Source organism: Haemorhous mexicanus, chromosome 6 (genome assembly GCF_027477595.1).
Source record: "Haemorhous mexicanus isolate bHaeMex1 chromosome 6, bHaeMex1.pri, whole genome shotgun sequence".
NCBI lineage: Eukaryota > Metazoa > Chordata > Aves > Passeriformes > Fringillidae > Haemorhous > Haemorhous mexicanus.
In genome coordinates, this window is record NC_082346.1 from 19,654,382 (window position 1) to 19,671,318 (window position 16,937).

Sequence of the window (16,937 nt, forward strand, 5' to 3'; positions counted from 1 at the left end):
CAAGGGAGCCAACCAGAGCTAAGATACCAACTACTAAAGTAGTAACAGGTGAGTGCTCTGGTCATGAAAGACATAAGAGTCATCCCTGGCCAATGTATCCATATCCCTTCAGTAGCCATGGCCCTCCCATAGATCCCACTCAGAGAAGTCTGCAGCAAGCCAGTTTTAAACTACCAGTAAACAAGTGATACTTCTTCCCAACTCTACTGTTCCAGGAAGAAGGAGATGAGATAAATTACTACAGGTCAACCTTCAAAATAGTCAACAACAAGCACTTATGAAAGAGAAGCAGGAGAGGACGGAACATATTTAAGATAATAGACACCTTTATTACCTGAAAAAAAAAAAAAAGCCAAAATCAACCAGATTTAGTGGGAACTAGGTCTCCCATCCATGCTCATAACTGAGCACAAAACCTCCAAAAGAGAAGAGTCAACATCACCCAACTTCCCATAAGCCAGCAACATAAAATTGATCTGTGCTTCCCTCCTGGCAGCCTTTAGCCATGGACAGTCAACTGTACCACACATGGGGCCACCTGTGACCACACACAAGACCACAGCCAGCACCTCCATCAGCACCACCTCCAAGACCTCTGTCTCCACAGAAGTGCCTCTGGAAACAGCCTCTCCACATCCCAGCTCCGCACCTGCCCCCAGCAGCCCGCTCAGCACCCGGCTACCATCCACTGCCACCCCTCCCACAGCCTCCTCCACAGCAGCTCCCAGCACCAGCCCCAGGCCCACACCCACAACCCTGAGGCCCAAGGCTGCTTCCCCAACAACCAGTGCTGCAAAGGAGTCTCCTGTCACAGAGTCCTCTACACCCACCACAGCCAAAACCAGCACGCTGCCATCACCTGCCTCCTCTCCCTCCTCAACTGTGTCCTCAACATGGCTCAGCTCCTCACAGCCAGGTAAGGCTCTCTCTCACCTGATCTGCTGCTTCTGCCTGCTCTCCCTTTTCTCTTTTTCATTTCAACCAGTGCAGATCACTGGCATATTTTTTTAAATTTGGCCTCCATTCCCACTTCTTTTTGAATCAGCAGTGTAATGTGGTTGTCATTTGGTATTGCCCTGGGACTCCAGTCACTCCCACATTGCCCACCATGTCAATTCTGAAGTGGGCAAAGTTTGACGTGATCCTACTCCTTGGGAGACCTGCATATCCACACAGGGTCTGCTTCCAGAAAGAGGAAGAGGCATCGTTCCTGTTGGAAAGTAGATTGTCATTTTCTGCCCTTTTTCTGGGAAAAAAAAAGAGGGCAGGTATAGGGCAGAGCCCTTGGTCCCACCTCACTCAATCTGATAAATACTCAGTCCAGTAGGCTGAAGTTGCTGATGTTCATACTCCCAGTCGGGGGCTACAGTGACCACATTTGCTTTCCCCTTCTACCCTCATCCACAAATAACCTCTACTTCCCTCCTGGCAGCCTTTACCCACGAACTGTCAACAGGACCACACATGGGGCCACCTGTGACCACGCACAAGACCACGGCCAGCACCTCCATCAGCACAACCTCCAAGACTTCTGTCTCCACAGGGAGCACATCACCAAGCAGCACTGAAGTGCCTCTGGAATCTCCACATCCCAGCTCTGCACCTGCCCCCAGCAGCCCGCTCAGCACCCGGCTGCCATCCACTGCCACCACCCCTCCCACAGCCTCCTCCACAGCAGCTCCCAGTACCAGCCTCAGGCCCACACCCACAACCCTGAGGCCCAAGGCTGCTTCTCCAACAACCAGTGCTGCAAAGGAGTCTCCTGTCACAGAGTCCTCTACACCCACCACAGCCAAAACCAGCACGCTGCCATCACCTGCTTCTTCTCCCACATCAACTGTGTCCTCAACATGGCTCAGCTCCTCACAGCCTGGTATGCTCCTGTCTGAATTCCATTTTTGATTCTTTCTGTCCAGCCACAGAGGCTGCCAACAGAGTTGTTTTAGTTTTAGCTCACTGTTTTCCCCTTCTTTCAGCTTTGGGACTGTGACATTGCCTTACTTAGTTAGGACTTTAGGACACTGGTCTTTCCCATGCAGCCTGAACTGCCAGATTCAGAGGGGACTGTCTTTATGCTCTCCCTATTCCCTGAAGGGACACATGCATATCCAGACAGAGTCCTCTCCCAGGAATAGGTAGTGGGATGTTGCCTGTTGGAAGGCACTGTATCCATTTCCTCCCTTTTTAAGACAGAAACCAGACAGCTTCAGACAAGACCCACAGGCTCAGTGCCCCCTTTTTCGTATGTAATACTCAGTGTAACACAGCCCTCCTGTTATTGTTCATGTCCTAAATGTGAGGCCTCTGACCACCTCCATTTCAACTTTCACTGTCCTCATCCTCAAAAGCTCTGTGCTTTACTTCCAGCAGCCTTTACCCACAAACTGTCAACTGTGACCACCCACAAGACCACGGCCGCCATGTCCATCAGCACCACCTCCAGGACCTCTGTCTCCACAGAAGCCAGCTCACCAAGCAGCACAGAAGCCCCTCTGGAAACAGCCTCTCCACATCCCAGCTCTGCACCTGCCCCCAGCAGCCCGCTCAGCACCCGGCTGCCATCCACCACCACCACTCCCACAGCCTCCTCCACAGCAGCTCCCAGAACCAGCCCCAGGCCCACACCCACAACCCTGAGTCCCAAGGCTGCTTCCCCAACAACCAGTGCTGCAAAGGAGTCTCCTGTCACAGAGTCCTCTGCACCCACCACAGCCAAAACCAGCACGCTGCCATCACCTCCTTCTTCCCCTTCCTCAACTGTGTCCTCAACATGGCTCAGCTCCTCACAGCCTGGTAAGGCTCCCTACTCCCCATCCTGGTGCTCCCTGCTGCTCTCCCTTTTCCACTCATCCTTTCCAGCCACACAGTTTGCTTGCAGAGCTGTTTCAGATTTTGCTGCCCATTCCCCCTTCTTTCTGATTTGGAACAGTAGTATCATATTACTTGGATATGGCTCTGGGGCAGTTGACTCTCCCATGGAGCGTTCCATTCTTAAAAGATACTGAGTTTTTGTCTCCTTGTTATTAAATGGAGACGTGCATATCCAGACAGGGTGCTCTTCTCAGAACAGGTTCTGGGATCTTGACTGTTGGAAGGTACTATAACCATTTCTTCCATTTTTAGCATAGAACTCAACCAGTGGCTTGATGAACACTGACAATCCCAGTTTTCCATTTTTCCCATAAATACTCAATGAAGCATTGGCATTCCATTTTGAATTCTCGCCACATTCTGAGTCCTCTGAGCACTTCCATTTCCTACTCTTGTCTTCATCCTCAAATGACCTGTTTTCTTCCTGGCAGCCTTCACCCATGAACAGTCAACTGTGCCACACATGGGGCCACCTGTGACCACACACAAGACCACAGCCAGCACCTCCATCAGCACCACCTCCAAGACCTCTGTCTCCACAGAAGCCCCTCTGGAAACAGCCTCTCCACATCCCAGCTCTGCACCTGCCCCCAGCAGCCCGCTCAGCACCCGGCTGCCATCCACTGCCACCCCTCCCACAGCCTCCTCCACAGCAGCTCCCAGCACCAGCCCCAGGCCCACACCCACAACCCTGAGGCCCAGGGCTGCTTCCCCAACAACCAGTGCTGCAAAGGAGTCTCCTGTCACAGAGTCCTCTACACCCACCACAGCCAAAACCAGCACGCTGCCATCACCTCCTTCTTCCCCTTCCTCAACTGTGTCCTCAACATGGCTCAGCTCCTCACAGCCTGGTATGCTCCTGTCTGAATTCCATTTTTGATTCTTTCTGTCCAGCCACAGAGGCTGCCAACAGAGTTGTTTTAGTTTTTGCTCACCGTTTCCCCTTCTTTCAGCTTTGGGACTGTGACATTGCCTTACTTAGTTAGGACTCTGGGACACTGGTCTTTCCCATGCAGCCTGAACTGCCAGATTCAGAGGGGACTGTCTTTATGCTCTCCCTATTCCCTGAAGGGACACATGCATATCCAGACAGAGTCCTCTCCCAGGAATAGGTAGTGGGATGTTGCCTGTTGGAAGGCACTGTATCCATTTCCTCCCTTTTTAAGACAGAAACCAGACAGCTTCAGACAAGACCCACAGGCTCAGTGCCCCCTTTTTCGTATGTAATACTCAGTGTAACACAGCCCTCCTGTTATTGTTCATGTCCTAAATGTGAGGCCTCTGACCACCTCCATTTCAACTTTCACTGCCCTCATCCTCAAAAGCTCTGTGCTTTACTTCCAGCAGCCTTTACCCACAAACTGTCAACTGTGACCACCCACAAGACCACGGCCGCCATGTCCATCAGCACCACCTCCAGGACCTCTGTCTCCACAGAAGCCAGCTCACCAAGCAGCACAGAAGCCCCTCTGGAAACAGCCTCTCCACATCCCAGCTCTGCACCTGCCCCCAGCAGCCCGCTCAGCACCAGGCTGCCATCCACCACCACCACTCCCACAGCCTCCTCCACAGCAGCTCCCAGCACCAGCCCCAGGCCCACCCCTACAACCCTGAGGCCCAAGGCTGCTTCCCCAACAACCAGTGCTGCAAAGGAGTCTCCTGTCACAGAGTCCTCTGCACCCACCACAGCCAAAACCAGCACGCTGCCATCACCTGCCTCCTCTCCCTCCTCAACTGTGTCCTCAACATGGCTCAGCTCCTCACAGCCTGGTAAGGCTCCTTACTATCCATCCTGGTGCTTCCTGCTGCTCTCCCTTTTCCGTTTATCCTTTTCAGCCACACAGTTTGCTTGCAGAGCTCTTTCAGATTTTGCTGCCCATTCCCCTTCTTTCTGCTTTGGAACAGTAGTATCATATTACTTGGATATGGCTCTGGGGCAGTTGACTCTCCCATGGAGCGTTCCTGTCTTAAAAGATACTGAGTTTTGGTCTCCTTGTTATTAAATTGAGACATGCATATCCAGACAGGGTGCTCTTCTGAGAACAGGTTCTGGGATCTTGACTGTTGGAAGGTACTATAACCATTTCTTCCATTTTTAGCATAGAACTCAACCAGTGGCTTGTGAAGAAGACTGACAATCCCAGTTTTCCATTTTTCCCATAAATACTCAATGCAGCATTGGCATTCCATTTTGAATTCTCGCCACATTCTGAGTCCTCTGACCACTTCTATTTTTTACTCTTGTCTTCATCCTCAAATGACCTGTTTTCTTCCTGGCAGCCTTCACCCATGAACAGTCAACTGTGCCACACATGGGGCCACCTGTGACCACACACAAGACCACAGCCAGCACCTCCATCAGCACCACCTCCAAGACCTCTGTCTCCACGGAAGTGCCTCTGGAAACAGCCTCTCCACATCCCAGCTCTGCACCTGCCCCCAGCAGCCCGCTCAGCACCCGGCTGCCATCCACTGCCACCCCTCCCACAGCCTCCTCCACAGCAGCTCCCAGCACCAGCCCCAGGCCCACACCCACAACCCTGAGGCCCAAGGCTGCTTCCCCAACAACCAGTGCTGCAAAGGAGTCTCCTGTCACAGAGTCCTCTGCACCCACCACAGCCAAAACCAGCACGCTGCCATCACCTCCTTCTTCCCCTTCCTCAACTGTGTCCTCAACATGGCTCAGCTCCTCACAGCCTGGTAAGGCTCTCTCTTACCCATCCTGGTGCTCCCTGCTGCTCTCCCTTTTCCACTGATCCTTTCCAGCCACACAGGTTGCTTGCAGAGCTGTTTCAGTTTTTGCTGCCCATTCCCTCTTCTTTCTGATTTGGAACAGTAGTATCATATTACTTGGATATGGCTCTGGGGCAGTTGTCTCTCCCATGGAGCATTCCTGTCTTAAAAGATACTGAGTTTTGGTCTCCTTGTTATTAAATGGAGACTTGCATATCCAGACAGGGTGCTTTTCTGAGAACAGGTTCTGGGATCTTGACTGTTGGAAGGTACTATAACCATTTCTTCCATTTTTAGCATAGAACTCAACCAGTGGCTTGTGAAGAAGACTGACAATCCCAGTTTTCCATTTTTCCCATAAATACTCAGTGCAGCATTGGCATTCCATTTTGAATTCTCGCCACATTCTGAGTCCTCTGACCACTTCCATTTCCTACTCTTGTCTTCATCCTCAAATGACCTGTTTTCTTCCTGGCAGCCTTCACCCATGAACAGTCAACTGTGCCACACATGGGGCCACCTGTGACCACACACAAGACCACAGCCAGCACCTCCATCAGCACCACCTCCAAGACCTCTGTCTCCACAGAAGTGCCTCTGGAAACAGCCTCTCCACATCCCAGCTCCGCACCTGCCCCCAGCAGCCCGCTCAGCACCCGGCTGCCATCCACTGCCACCCCTCCCACAGCCTCCTCCACAGCAGCTCCCAGCACCAGCCCCAGGCCCACACCCACAACCCTGAGGCCCAAGGCTGCTTCCCCAACAACCAGTGCTGCAAAGGAGTCTCCTGTCACAGAGTCCTCTACACCCACCACAGCCAAAACCAGCACGCTGCCATCACCTGCTTCTTCTCCCTCATCAACTGTGTCCTCAACATGGTTAAGCTCCCCACAGCCAGGTGAGGCTCCATCCTTCCAATCCTGCTACTTCCCTCAGCTCTTCTAGTTCCCTTCTTAGTTTCCAGTTGCAAAGGCTGCTTACAGAGTTGTTTTTGGTTTTGCTCACCATTCACCTTTCTCTCTGCACTGGAATGCTGGTATGGCCTTACTTAGGTAGGACTCTGTGACATTGATCTCTCCCATGGAGCCTGAAGTGCCAGTTTCAGAGGGGACTGTCTTTATACTCTCCCTGTTCCCTGAAGGGACACATGCATATCCAGACAGGATCCTCTCCCAGGAATAGGTAGTGGGATGTTACCTGTTGGAAGGCACTGTATCCATTTCCTCCCTTTTTAAGACAGAAACCAGACAGCTTCAGACAAGACCCACAGACTCAGTGCCCCCTTTTTCGTATGTAATACTCAGTGTAGTGTAGCCCTCTTGTTTTTGTTCATGTCCTAAATGTGAGGCCTCTGACCACCTCCATTTCAACTTTCACTGTCCTCATCCTCAAAAGCTCTGTGCTTTACTTCCAGCAGCCTTTACCCACAAACTGTCAACTGTGCCACACATGGGGCCACCTGTGACCACGCACAAGACCACAGCCGCCATGTCCATCAGCACCACCTCCAGGACCTCTGTCTCCACAGAAGCCAGCTCACCAAGCAGCACAGAAGCCCCTCTGGAAACAGCCTCTCCACATCCCAGCTCTGCACCTGCCCCCAGCAGCCCGCTCAGCACCAGGCTGCCATCCACCACCACCACTTCCACAGCCTGCTCCACAGTAGCTCCCAGAACCAGCCCCAGGCCCACCCCTACAACCCTGAGGCCCAAGGCTGCTTCCCCAACAACCAGTGCTGCAAAGGAGTCTCCTGTCACAGAGTCCTCTGCACCCACCACAGCCAAAACCAGCACGCTGCCATCATCTGCTGCTTCTCCCTCCTCAACTGTGTCCTCAACATGGCTCAGCTCCTCGCAGCCTGGTAAGGCTCCCTACTCCCCATCCTGGTGCTTCCTGCTGCTCTCCCTTTTCCACTTATCCTTTTCAGCCACACAGGTTGCTTGCAGAGTTGTTTTAGTTTTTGCTCTACATCCCCTTCTTTCTGATTTGGAACAGTAGTATGGTCTTACTTGGTTATGGTTCTGCGGCGCTGGTTTCTGCCCTGTGGCCTGGCCTGCCAGTCTCAGAGGAGTCTTTCCTTAAGCTCTGCCAATTCCTTGAAGGGACAGACACATGCATATTCACAGAGGGTCCTCTTCCAGGAAGAGGTAGTTGGATCTTGCCTGTTGGAAGGCACTGTGTCCATTTCCTCCCTTTTTCTGAAAGCATCTAGACAGCAGCTTGTAGACAGGAAGCAGAGTAAAAGTGTTCCCTTTTTCCCAGGAATACTCAGTACAGAACAGCAGTCCTGTTTTTGTTAACATCAGCAATCTAAGGCTTCTGAATATACACATTTCCATTTCTTCTTGTCCTCATCCTCTAAAGGCCTCTGCTTTCTTCCTGGCAGCCTTCACCCATAAAGTATTGACCATGCCACATGCTGTGACACCTGTGACCACAGAGAAGACCACAGCCAGCACCTCCATCAGCACCACCTCCAAGACCTCTGTCTCCACAGAAGTGCCTCTGGAAACAGCCTCTCCACATCCCAGCTCTGCACCTGCCCCCAGCAGCCCGCTCAGCACCCGGCTGCCATCCACCACCACCCCTCCCACAGCCTCCTCCACAGCAGCTCCCAGCACCAGCCCCAGGCCCACACCCACAACCCTGAGTCCCAAGGCTGCTTCCCCAACAACCAGTGCTACAAAGGAGTCTCCTGTCACAGAGTCCTCTGCACCCACCACAGCCAAAACCAGCATGCTGCCATCACCTCCTTCTTCTCCCTCATCAACTGTGTCCTCAACATGGCTCAGCTCCTCACAGCCTGGTATGCTCCTGTCTGAATTCCATTTTTGATTCTTTCTGTCCAGCCACAGAGGCTGCCAACAGAGTTGTTTTAGTTTTTGCTCACCGTTTCCCCTTCTTTCAGCTTTGGGACTGTGACATTGCCTTACTTAGTTAGGACTCTGGGACACTGGTCTTTCCCATGCAGCCTGAACTGCCAGATTCAGAGGGGACTGTCTTTATGCTCTCCCTATTCCCTGAAGGGACACATGCATATCCAGACAGAGTCCTCTCCCAGGAATAGGTAGTGGGATGTTGCCTGTTGGAAGGCACTGTATCCATTTCCTCCCTTTTTAAGACAGAAACCAGACAGCTTCAGACAAGACCCACAGGCTCAGTGCCCCCTTTTTCGTATGTAATACTCAGTGTAACACAGCCCTCCTGTTATTGTGCATATCCTAAATCTGAGGCCTCTGACCACCTCCATTTCAACTTTCACTGCCCTCATCCTCAAAAGCTCTGTGCTTTACTTCCAGCAGCCTTTACCCACAAACTGTCAACTGTGACCACGCACAAGACCACGGCCGCCATGTCCATCAGCACCACCTCCAGGACCTCTGTCTCCACAGAAGCCAGCTCACCAAGCAGCACAGAAGCCCCTCTGGAAACAGCCTCTCCACATCCCAGCTCTGCACCTGCCCCCAGCAGCCCGCTCAGCACCCGGCTGCCATCCACCACCACCACTCCCACAGCCTCCTCCACAGCAGCTCCCAGCACCAGCCCCAGGCCCACACCCACAACCCTGAGGCCCAAGGCTGCTTCCCCAACAACCAGTGCTACAAAGGAGTCTCCTGTCACAGAGTCCTCTGCACCCACCACAGCCAAAACCAGCACGCTGCCATCACCTGCTTCTTCTCCTTTTTCAACTGTGTCCTCAACATGGCTCAGCTCCTCACAGCCTGGTATGGCTCCTTCCTACCCATCCTTTTTCTTCTTGCTCTTTCCAGCTCTCCTTTTTCTGTCACTTTACCGATTCTCCCTACCTCCACTGTTTCTGTCAAAAACCACATCCCAGTTCTGCATTTGTGTGGCTGCTTACCTCTCCATTACTTTGCAAGTGACCTACTTGGTTTCCCATTTTATTCTTGGGCTTGTGCACTGTCTCCGCATTGGACAGAGCTAGTTATTATTCCCAACAGATTTCCTGGTACTGTGTTTTAGATGTGACTCCCAGCTGTTGTTGATGGCACACAAGTGCTTTGGTGATTGATCAGGAGTGCCAGCTCTGCCCCTGGGCCTTCTCTGTTTTTCCTTCTGCCAGCCAGGGAGTGGGCATGGAGCGTTCACGAGTCCATCAGGGACCGTAGCCAAAGCCAGTGTCCAAGGAGACACTGCATACCACAGAATATCATGCTGAGCTGTACAGTGGGAGAGTAGGACAGTTACTGCCTGGTAGCCATTGCTTGGAGACAGCGTTGTGAGTGACTGCCTTTGCATCTCATAGGTGGATCCTCATATGGGTTTTAATTTCTTCACTTCTGAAAACTGCCTCTCTCTGGATATGCGGGGGTGTTCCTGGTTTGGCTTTTCTGATTCTCTCCTCATGTCTGAGCAAGGGGAGAGAAGAAATGTCTAGGTAGGCATCCTTAATTTTACTTGTGCCTTCCTCCTGGCAGCCTTCACCCATGTAAAGTCAACTGGGCCGCACATTGCACCACCTGTGATCACGCACCAGACCACCGCCGCCACCTCCATCAGCAGCACCTCCAAGACCTCTCTCTCAACGGAAGTGCCTCTGGAAACCTCTCTAAATCCCAGCTCTCCACCTGCCCCCAGCAGCCCACTCAGCACCCAGCTGCCATCCACTGCCACATCTCCAGTCTCTCCTGCTTTGGCCTCAACCGTCAGCACAACATCTGTGCCTACATCCCTGACTACTTCCACATTCAGGTCTGCTGAGAGCACTACACATCCGTACTTCCAAAACACCACATCGACTCCACATGGCAAAACATCTTCATCAGCTGTCCCTACCAGTATCTCTGCCCAGTCTAGGCCGGTGTTGATTCCAACTGTTTCATCTGCAACCATTACCTTTGCTCCTCATGTTATCACGACGGCTTCTACAGAGTCAGTTGAACAGAGTTCCCTGCGAACAACAACACTGACCACTGCCCGCACGACGTCATCTCCTCCTCTCACCTCTGGACTTTCAACATCCCTGTCCTCTGCTGTGCCAGCAACAGTGCCACACGGTAATGTATCTCCTTATAATTTCCTCTATCATGGATTTGCTTTCAATGCCTTTTTTTTTTATGAGTGTATGAATTTTCTTTATGTGTCCTTTGGCTATGATCCTGTTTGTGGCCATTGGCTCATCTTTTCTTTTTGTCCTTTGTGCAGTTACTTTTCTAAAGCTGTTGTTCGATGTCTTAGTTTTCATACAGCTTCCCTGCTATTCAATATTTTAAACTATTTTAAAATATTTTAAAATATTAAGAAGTGTGAATTAAAGAGTCTGACAGGATGCACTTCAGGAGAGCCACAGAACCTTCATTCTGTCATCTTAAAATGCAGTGTAAGAAACTTTTAATTGGAACAGACTATCTCCTCATTACCCTGCAGCTTTCCTGTTAGCTCTCACATGCTTTGCACACTTGGCCATATAGATACAGCATCTTAGTCTACTGCCCAACTAGTAGATGTCTTATTTTACAATTAAAAAAAAATCCCAAAATCATACTAACTGAGGCTCCCCTGCAATAATGTTCAATAACCTATAACCTTTCTCTCAGCAGAGGATCTGACTGTGCTTAAAAGATCATTGTGCAGGACCAGGTGTGAGCAGTGTATAAATTGCCTTCATAGTTTTCAACATCTTTGTCTCCTTAATATAAAATTCAAGCACTATCTTTGAACTCCTTGGAAAACTTGTGTTTTCAGTCAGCTTTCTGCTTCATAAAGTGCTTAGTGTGGTGCTTCAAGGTGGGGGAAAATATAACACTGACACATAGAATCATTACCTAACATGTAGCATTACACATTCTCCCTAGCAAGGCAAGTTGTGAACTTCTGGCTACCTATAAATATATCCTTAAAATGAGGAAATTAAGCAATTTTCAAATAAGAAAGTCTGTGAACCAGAAATAATTCTATCAGAATGAGCCAACTGGTTGTTCTCTTTGCATCTTTGTGTTCTCAGCATAGGATTAGTTTTTCCATGCTGGACTGAATGTGTACTATATTCTTAACTGGATTTTTTTTCTCATTTGTAATTCCATCAACTTCTGTTTTCTTAAAAAAGAAATTTACTCTTTTCTTTTGTTGTCCTCCAGGGTAAGCCTCTCCTGAAAGTTTAGTGCCCAGTTTAAAGCCTTCTCTTGCAGTGTAACTCACTTGTAACGTGTTAATTATCTCATGCAGTAAGAATGGTTTTCCAGGAAACCAAATAGGGAGGCTTTGGGCATCTAACAACGGTCACTCAAAAAGACCAAGATGAATTATAGCAGAAAGATTTTCTTTTTACATTTGACAGAGCGTTGTAGAGAAGTTGAATATGAAGAAGAAATAACTTACAAAGGCTGTTCCACAAATGTCACTTTGAGCCGTTGTGAAGGATCATGTCCCTCTTCAACAAAGTAAGGATAACTGAGGCTGTACTGTACTTAAGTTGTTTTCCTTATTTGGTCATCTGTAAGTAGGGAAATTTATGAACAGTTGTGTCTTTATAATTCAGGGAGGAAAATGTGGCTAGCATCCACCCAGCAATGTACAATGTTGCTGTATAAACTGGTTAAAAGCAACAATAAGGTCATTAATTACGCAGGGATTTACATCTAATCAAGGAAGGTCATCTCACTTCCTTAAGTTTTTCTTGTTTTGCTTTTAAAAAAAGCCAGACATCAGTGCTCCAGGTTTGGAGGGCTGTTTTTTTGTTTTTGATGGTTGTGGGTTTGGTTTTGTTTGTTTGTTTTTTAAAGACTGAAAAAGTGGTTTAGACTATAAATACCTATTTCAAATAGCTAAGACAGTAAAATTAGAAATTTCATCTTAGGTAAATAATGCGCTTCAGTTGTCTCATAACATGCTCCTAATAGTGTGATTCAAGTATATTTTATAATTACAAAGGTACTATCTGAGCCTGTGCAGTTCTGCTCCCCATTAGGGGAATTTGACAGGAAATCAAGGCTTCAATACAAGTAAACAGTGCAGCAGTATTAGAGTTTAGTTACTGGGGGTGGGGGGGAAGTTTCATACCCAGCAATCCAAGCCAATACAATGTTCAAGGAAGGGTTCTGCTTTTGCACAACTAATTTAGGAACTAGTTTAAATTAATCCTTATGCTAAAAATTGTCCCCTTCAAAGCACATTCAGGCATCCCCCAGCATTTTGAAAACTGAGCAACTGACCTTGTATGCTGAGAGTTGATGAAAGGGCTGGGAAACCTGGAGGAAGACTTTTAGAGTTAAGGTTTGTCTCAATTGCTAAGAAAGTTGTGGTTAAAACCCAGTTTTAACTGAAACCAAGAAAACTTTTCTCCACTTCAAAAGAGGGTTTTCCAAAAAATATTTTTTTCCTTAACTCTCTTTTTCCCACACCTGAGTTCTGGCCTGTTATCGATACAGTTTTGCACTGACAAAGAGAAAGGCAGAACCAAGGCCAGCAGGAGGCTGAACATGGTCAGGAATCAACAGCCTGACAACTGCAGTACTGTAAGGACAGACTCAAATCCTTACCTGCCTTTTCAAGCTCTCACTTCACCTACCTGTGCTATGAATTCAGCAATTATGTGCAAGTCTTCTTGTGCACAATGTGCAATTCTACCCTGTCAGTGGACCTCACATCCAGAACTGGCATCATACAGCCACCACCTCAGATTCCAGCTCTAACTGTGCAGAGGGAGAAAGGGGTTTTCCTTTCTCTGTGAACTGCAAAAGGAACACCCACAATTCAGCATCTGTGTGAAAGAGACCTTTTATAAACTCTAAGTAGTCCAGTGAACAGCTTTAACAAATTTAATCCCTAGGCACTTTACAAATATTCAGAAAAAGAGACCAGGGGAATCAAATTCTGTTCGTTTTCCAGTGAGGTCTGAGGCCTAACAGATGATGAGATCATAGAATCACAGACTATCCTGAGCTGGAAAGGACCCACAAGGATCATTGAGTCCATCCTGTTCTAAAATGGAAGGCAGCAGCTGAGTACACCAGAGTTTCTGCCTTATGAGAACTTAAAATGGAATAATTTCCCACATTATTTGTAGTCCTGCAGTTGACAGAACCATTCAACTGAGGGATGTGCTCTTTCTCCTATGCCTCTCACCATAGGAAAGAAAGAAGTTCATACACTTGAAAGGCTGTGAGCCTAAAATGCTGTAAACAAATGCCAACTGACTCTCCCTCCCTCCCACACAGGCTGGATGTTGAGAAGATGACGGTCACCACAGCATGTGGCTGCTGTAGGCCACTTGAACTTCTTAAGAAGCAATTCCAACTGCCATGCCAAGACCCAGATAACCCTGGAAGAAGGCTCACCACAGAAATAATTGCATTTAGTGGCTGTGTGTGTAACTTTGACAGTTGCACACACTAGCCAGACCTGATGGCTGCAGCTACCATTTTTTGGAATTAAACCCTGATCACAAGTTAATCCTTCCACAGCTCATTGCTGGCTTCTCTTGTACCGATTACATAGGACAGCCTTGCTGTCAGGCTGCCTAAGTAGCTGCCTGGACTACCAGTGGAGCTACCAGATAAATTATTCCTGATCAGAAGTAGGGTGGGGTGCAGAGGAGGAAAGAAAGGACAGGCACAGAAATGAAGAACAGGCTCGGGGTGGGAATCAGGAGGGAAGACAAGAAACTGTTTGGCCTTGCTCAGGGTGATTTATTCAACCAGAAGCTAAAACCTGGCCCATGCACGGGGCAGTAACAGAAATTCAATGTTCAAATAAAGTAGAAGGAACTGGATTTGCTAACTTCTTTCTCCTTATTTGACCAATTATTTTCACTGAAAAATAGTCTATTAAATTCATTGCAGTCAACTTGGACCTCTGGAAGAGCCCACTACTTGAGCAGGAGAAGGGAAGTGACGTGTTCCCTGCCTTTAAGGTGGACACAGCATGTGGACACAGCATCCACAGATGACAGGGGTGGAAAGCAAGGTGCTACACGACCCAGAGGTGAATGGTGAGGCTTCCACAAGCACCCTTAGTGTGGTGGGACATTTCTAGAAACATAACTAACAAGACACATGGAGCAGCTTTGGGATAAAGCAGGAAGCTGAGGGCATTTCTCTGCAAGAAATCAAAGCCAACAGACATCTAACAGGATTCACTCACAAGTGATTTCTACTTGCTGTCACTCCAGGCCTATACTTTGTTTTCAAGTCATTTAAGAAAAAGCTGTATGATTGCAGAAAAGCTCAGAGTGCCCCTTTTTCTCCTTTTCCCTTTACCTGAAGCATACATTTAAAGCTTAAATGAGGTTATTTAGCAGTTTAGATTACTCTTCTTCTACAGTGCCATCAACCCTGCACAATACAGGTGTGTGCTGCTTAGCCTCAACCCTACCCCACTATTAGAGCAGTTTACTACAGCAAGCACTGCTCATGTACTTACTGCTGTTTAACACTCTAGGGAGAAAGATTTTACACCTGGGGCTTTTTAAAAATAGAGTATTTATAACTTGTAACCAAACAAGAACAAAATCAAATTCACTCACTGGGGGAGTAGAAATCCATAGACCAGGTAAGACTCCATTGAACAAACCCACCAGTACTTCTCAAAAAAGAATCACAGCAACTGTGTTCCACAACAACCATTCCATGAGAATATTTTTTACACCTTCATGCCCCCAGACAAAAAAAGGACAGTTCCATCACTGTTCTAATCATTTATTTAATCTTAATATGTTCTTCTGATGAATATAGTCTAATATATAGTCTTCTATATGAAAATTCTCCACTTAATTTGACAGAACTTTGTTTTATACAAATAAGACAATCACCATAAATGTTACATACTGGAGTGTAGGTCAAGAATGAACATATGCTACCTGTTTTGCTATTCAGTTATTTTCACATGTCAATGCCTGAAAATACTGCACTTAAAAACAATAACACTGTTTACTGCAGAAATTACTTTGTCTGCTTGACAGGATACATCACTGGTAAGTTAACCATCATTCACAAAAAGAATAAAATCAAGTATTTGTCTTTAATTTGTTCACTTTTCTGCTCATGGCTTCATTGAGCTGACATTTAATACAAAGAGTGAACAGTCATAAGCTTAACACAGTCACCACTGAAAAGACACTTTCCCTTACCCCCCCTCCTTCCCACATTTTAATGCACATTTTAGCACAGCTTGAACCAAAGCAGAGTGAAATAAAGTAGTGCAGTGTCTCAGGGTGTCCTTTAATGAGGGCACAGAACATTTTTCAGGGGGACAGATATACAACAGGATTTGGAAATACAAAAGAGAACCTCGTCCTCCATCTCCGCTAAGACTCCCTTTAGTTCAGCACATCAGATTTTAACAGAGCAGCCAAGAGCATGGTTAACATAACAGGACTAATAATGAGACACAGAACATTGTGAAGCCAAAACCAAAAGGTATTCCACCAGTGCTTGCCAACTGCCCAAGCTGACTGCAGGAACCACTCACCAAGATTTTCAATGACAATTTTTACATTTAAAGAGTCTTAAGTAAGAAGAATTTGAAAGGCCTTAAAGGGGCCAATTGTTCAAGAGAACTTTTGCAGAAAGACCAGGCCTTTAGCCTAGTTTTCAGCCTTAATATCCATAGTTACCAGCCATTCCTGGAAAAACAAAACACATCCCCCAAAATCCACACATCACAGCCAAACCTTTGTTCCTCATTTTTCACTTTTACTCAAGTACGATCAGGACCCTTCAGCCAAACCAAGTGATCATCTCCCAGTTCCATCATTTAAACTCAAAGCTTTGAAGACAAAAAGCAAGGCACACTCAATCATGGAGAATCCTGTCCCCTGCTGAGCATGGGCAGCATGACAGCAGCCCCATTTAAATGTTTTTTCACTGTTACCACCATCACTCAACACCTTCATTTCCTGGGCACGTTTGTCGGTACGTGTTGTGACACAGCAGTCCCAGGCTTTCTTTCAGTGACCACGAGGAAATCTTGGCCTGAGGTTCCCTTCTTCTGTCAGCAGAAGCTGATTTTGTTCACCATGATCTGTAACTCTTGCTGACACCAGCCCAGGGTTTCTAACTGGGCCACCTCACCTGCTTTGGTTTAGCAGCTTCAGTTGCACCTCAAGGCTTGAGGAGCCTGAGCCAAAGTTTCTGTCCACTGACTTCTGCAGAGAGGCTGATGTAAAACAAGGTACAAAGACTTTGGCTCTAAAAACCTCTAGAAAAGCTGAACACTTTTGGGTTTTCTACTTTCAGTTTCAACAGAAGTTTTTTATACCATATTGGACATTTTTGCCACTGACAGAAAGGAAACTGCTTAGGTTGAGTCTGAACCTTAATGTACACTGGGGAGAAGATATTGATTAAAATTACATTTTCACCTAAGAGTGCATG

The 16,937-nt window shown here is 47.8% G+C and overlaps 1 protein-coding gene across 1 annotated transcript in view; it reads left to right on the forward strand.

Annotated features, from left to right (window-relative positions):
• MUC6 (mucin 6, oligomeric mucus/gel-forming) overlaps nucleotides 1-9,573 on the forward strand; it is a 41,114-nt gene extending 31,541 nt beyond the window's left edge. The window contains exons 32-39 of the mRNA XM_059849103.1: nucleotides 497-916; nucleotides 1,433-1,873; nucleotides 2,368-2,793; nucleotides 3,303-3,722; nucleotides 4,216-4,641; nucleotides 5,152-5,571; nucleotides 7,991-8,410; nucleotides 8,904-9,573. Of these exons, the coding sequence (XP_059705086.1) occupies nucleotides 497-916; nucleotides 1,433-1,873; nucleotides 2,368-2,793; nucleotides 3,303-3,722; nucleotides 4,216-4,641; nucleotides 5,152-5,571; nucleotides 7,991-8,410; nucleotides 8,904-9,550 (3,620 nt within the window). The 3' untranslated portion in view covers nucleotides 9,551-9,573. The remainder of the gene's footprint in view (nucleotides 1-496; nucleotides 917-1,432; nucleotides 1,874-2,367; nucleotides 2,794-3,302; nucleotides 3,723-4,215; nucleotides 4,642-5,151; nucleotides 5,572-7,990; nucleotides 8,411-8,903) is intronic.
• Nucleotides 9,574-16,937: the final 7,364 nt, after the last annotated feature.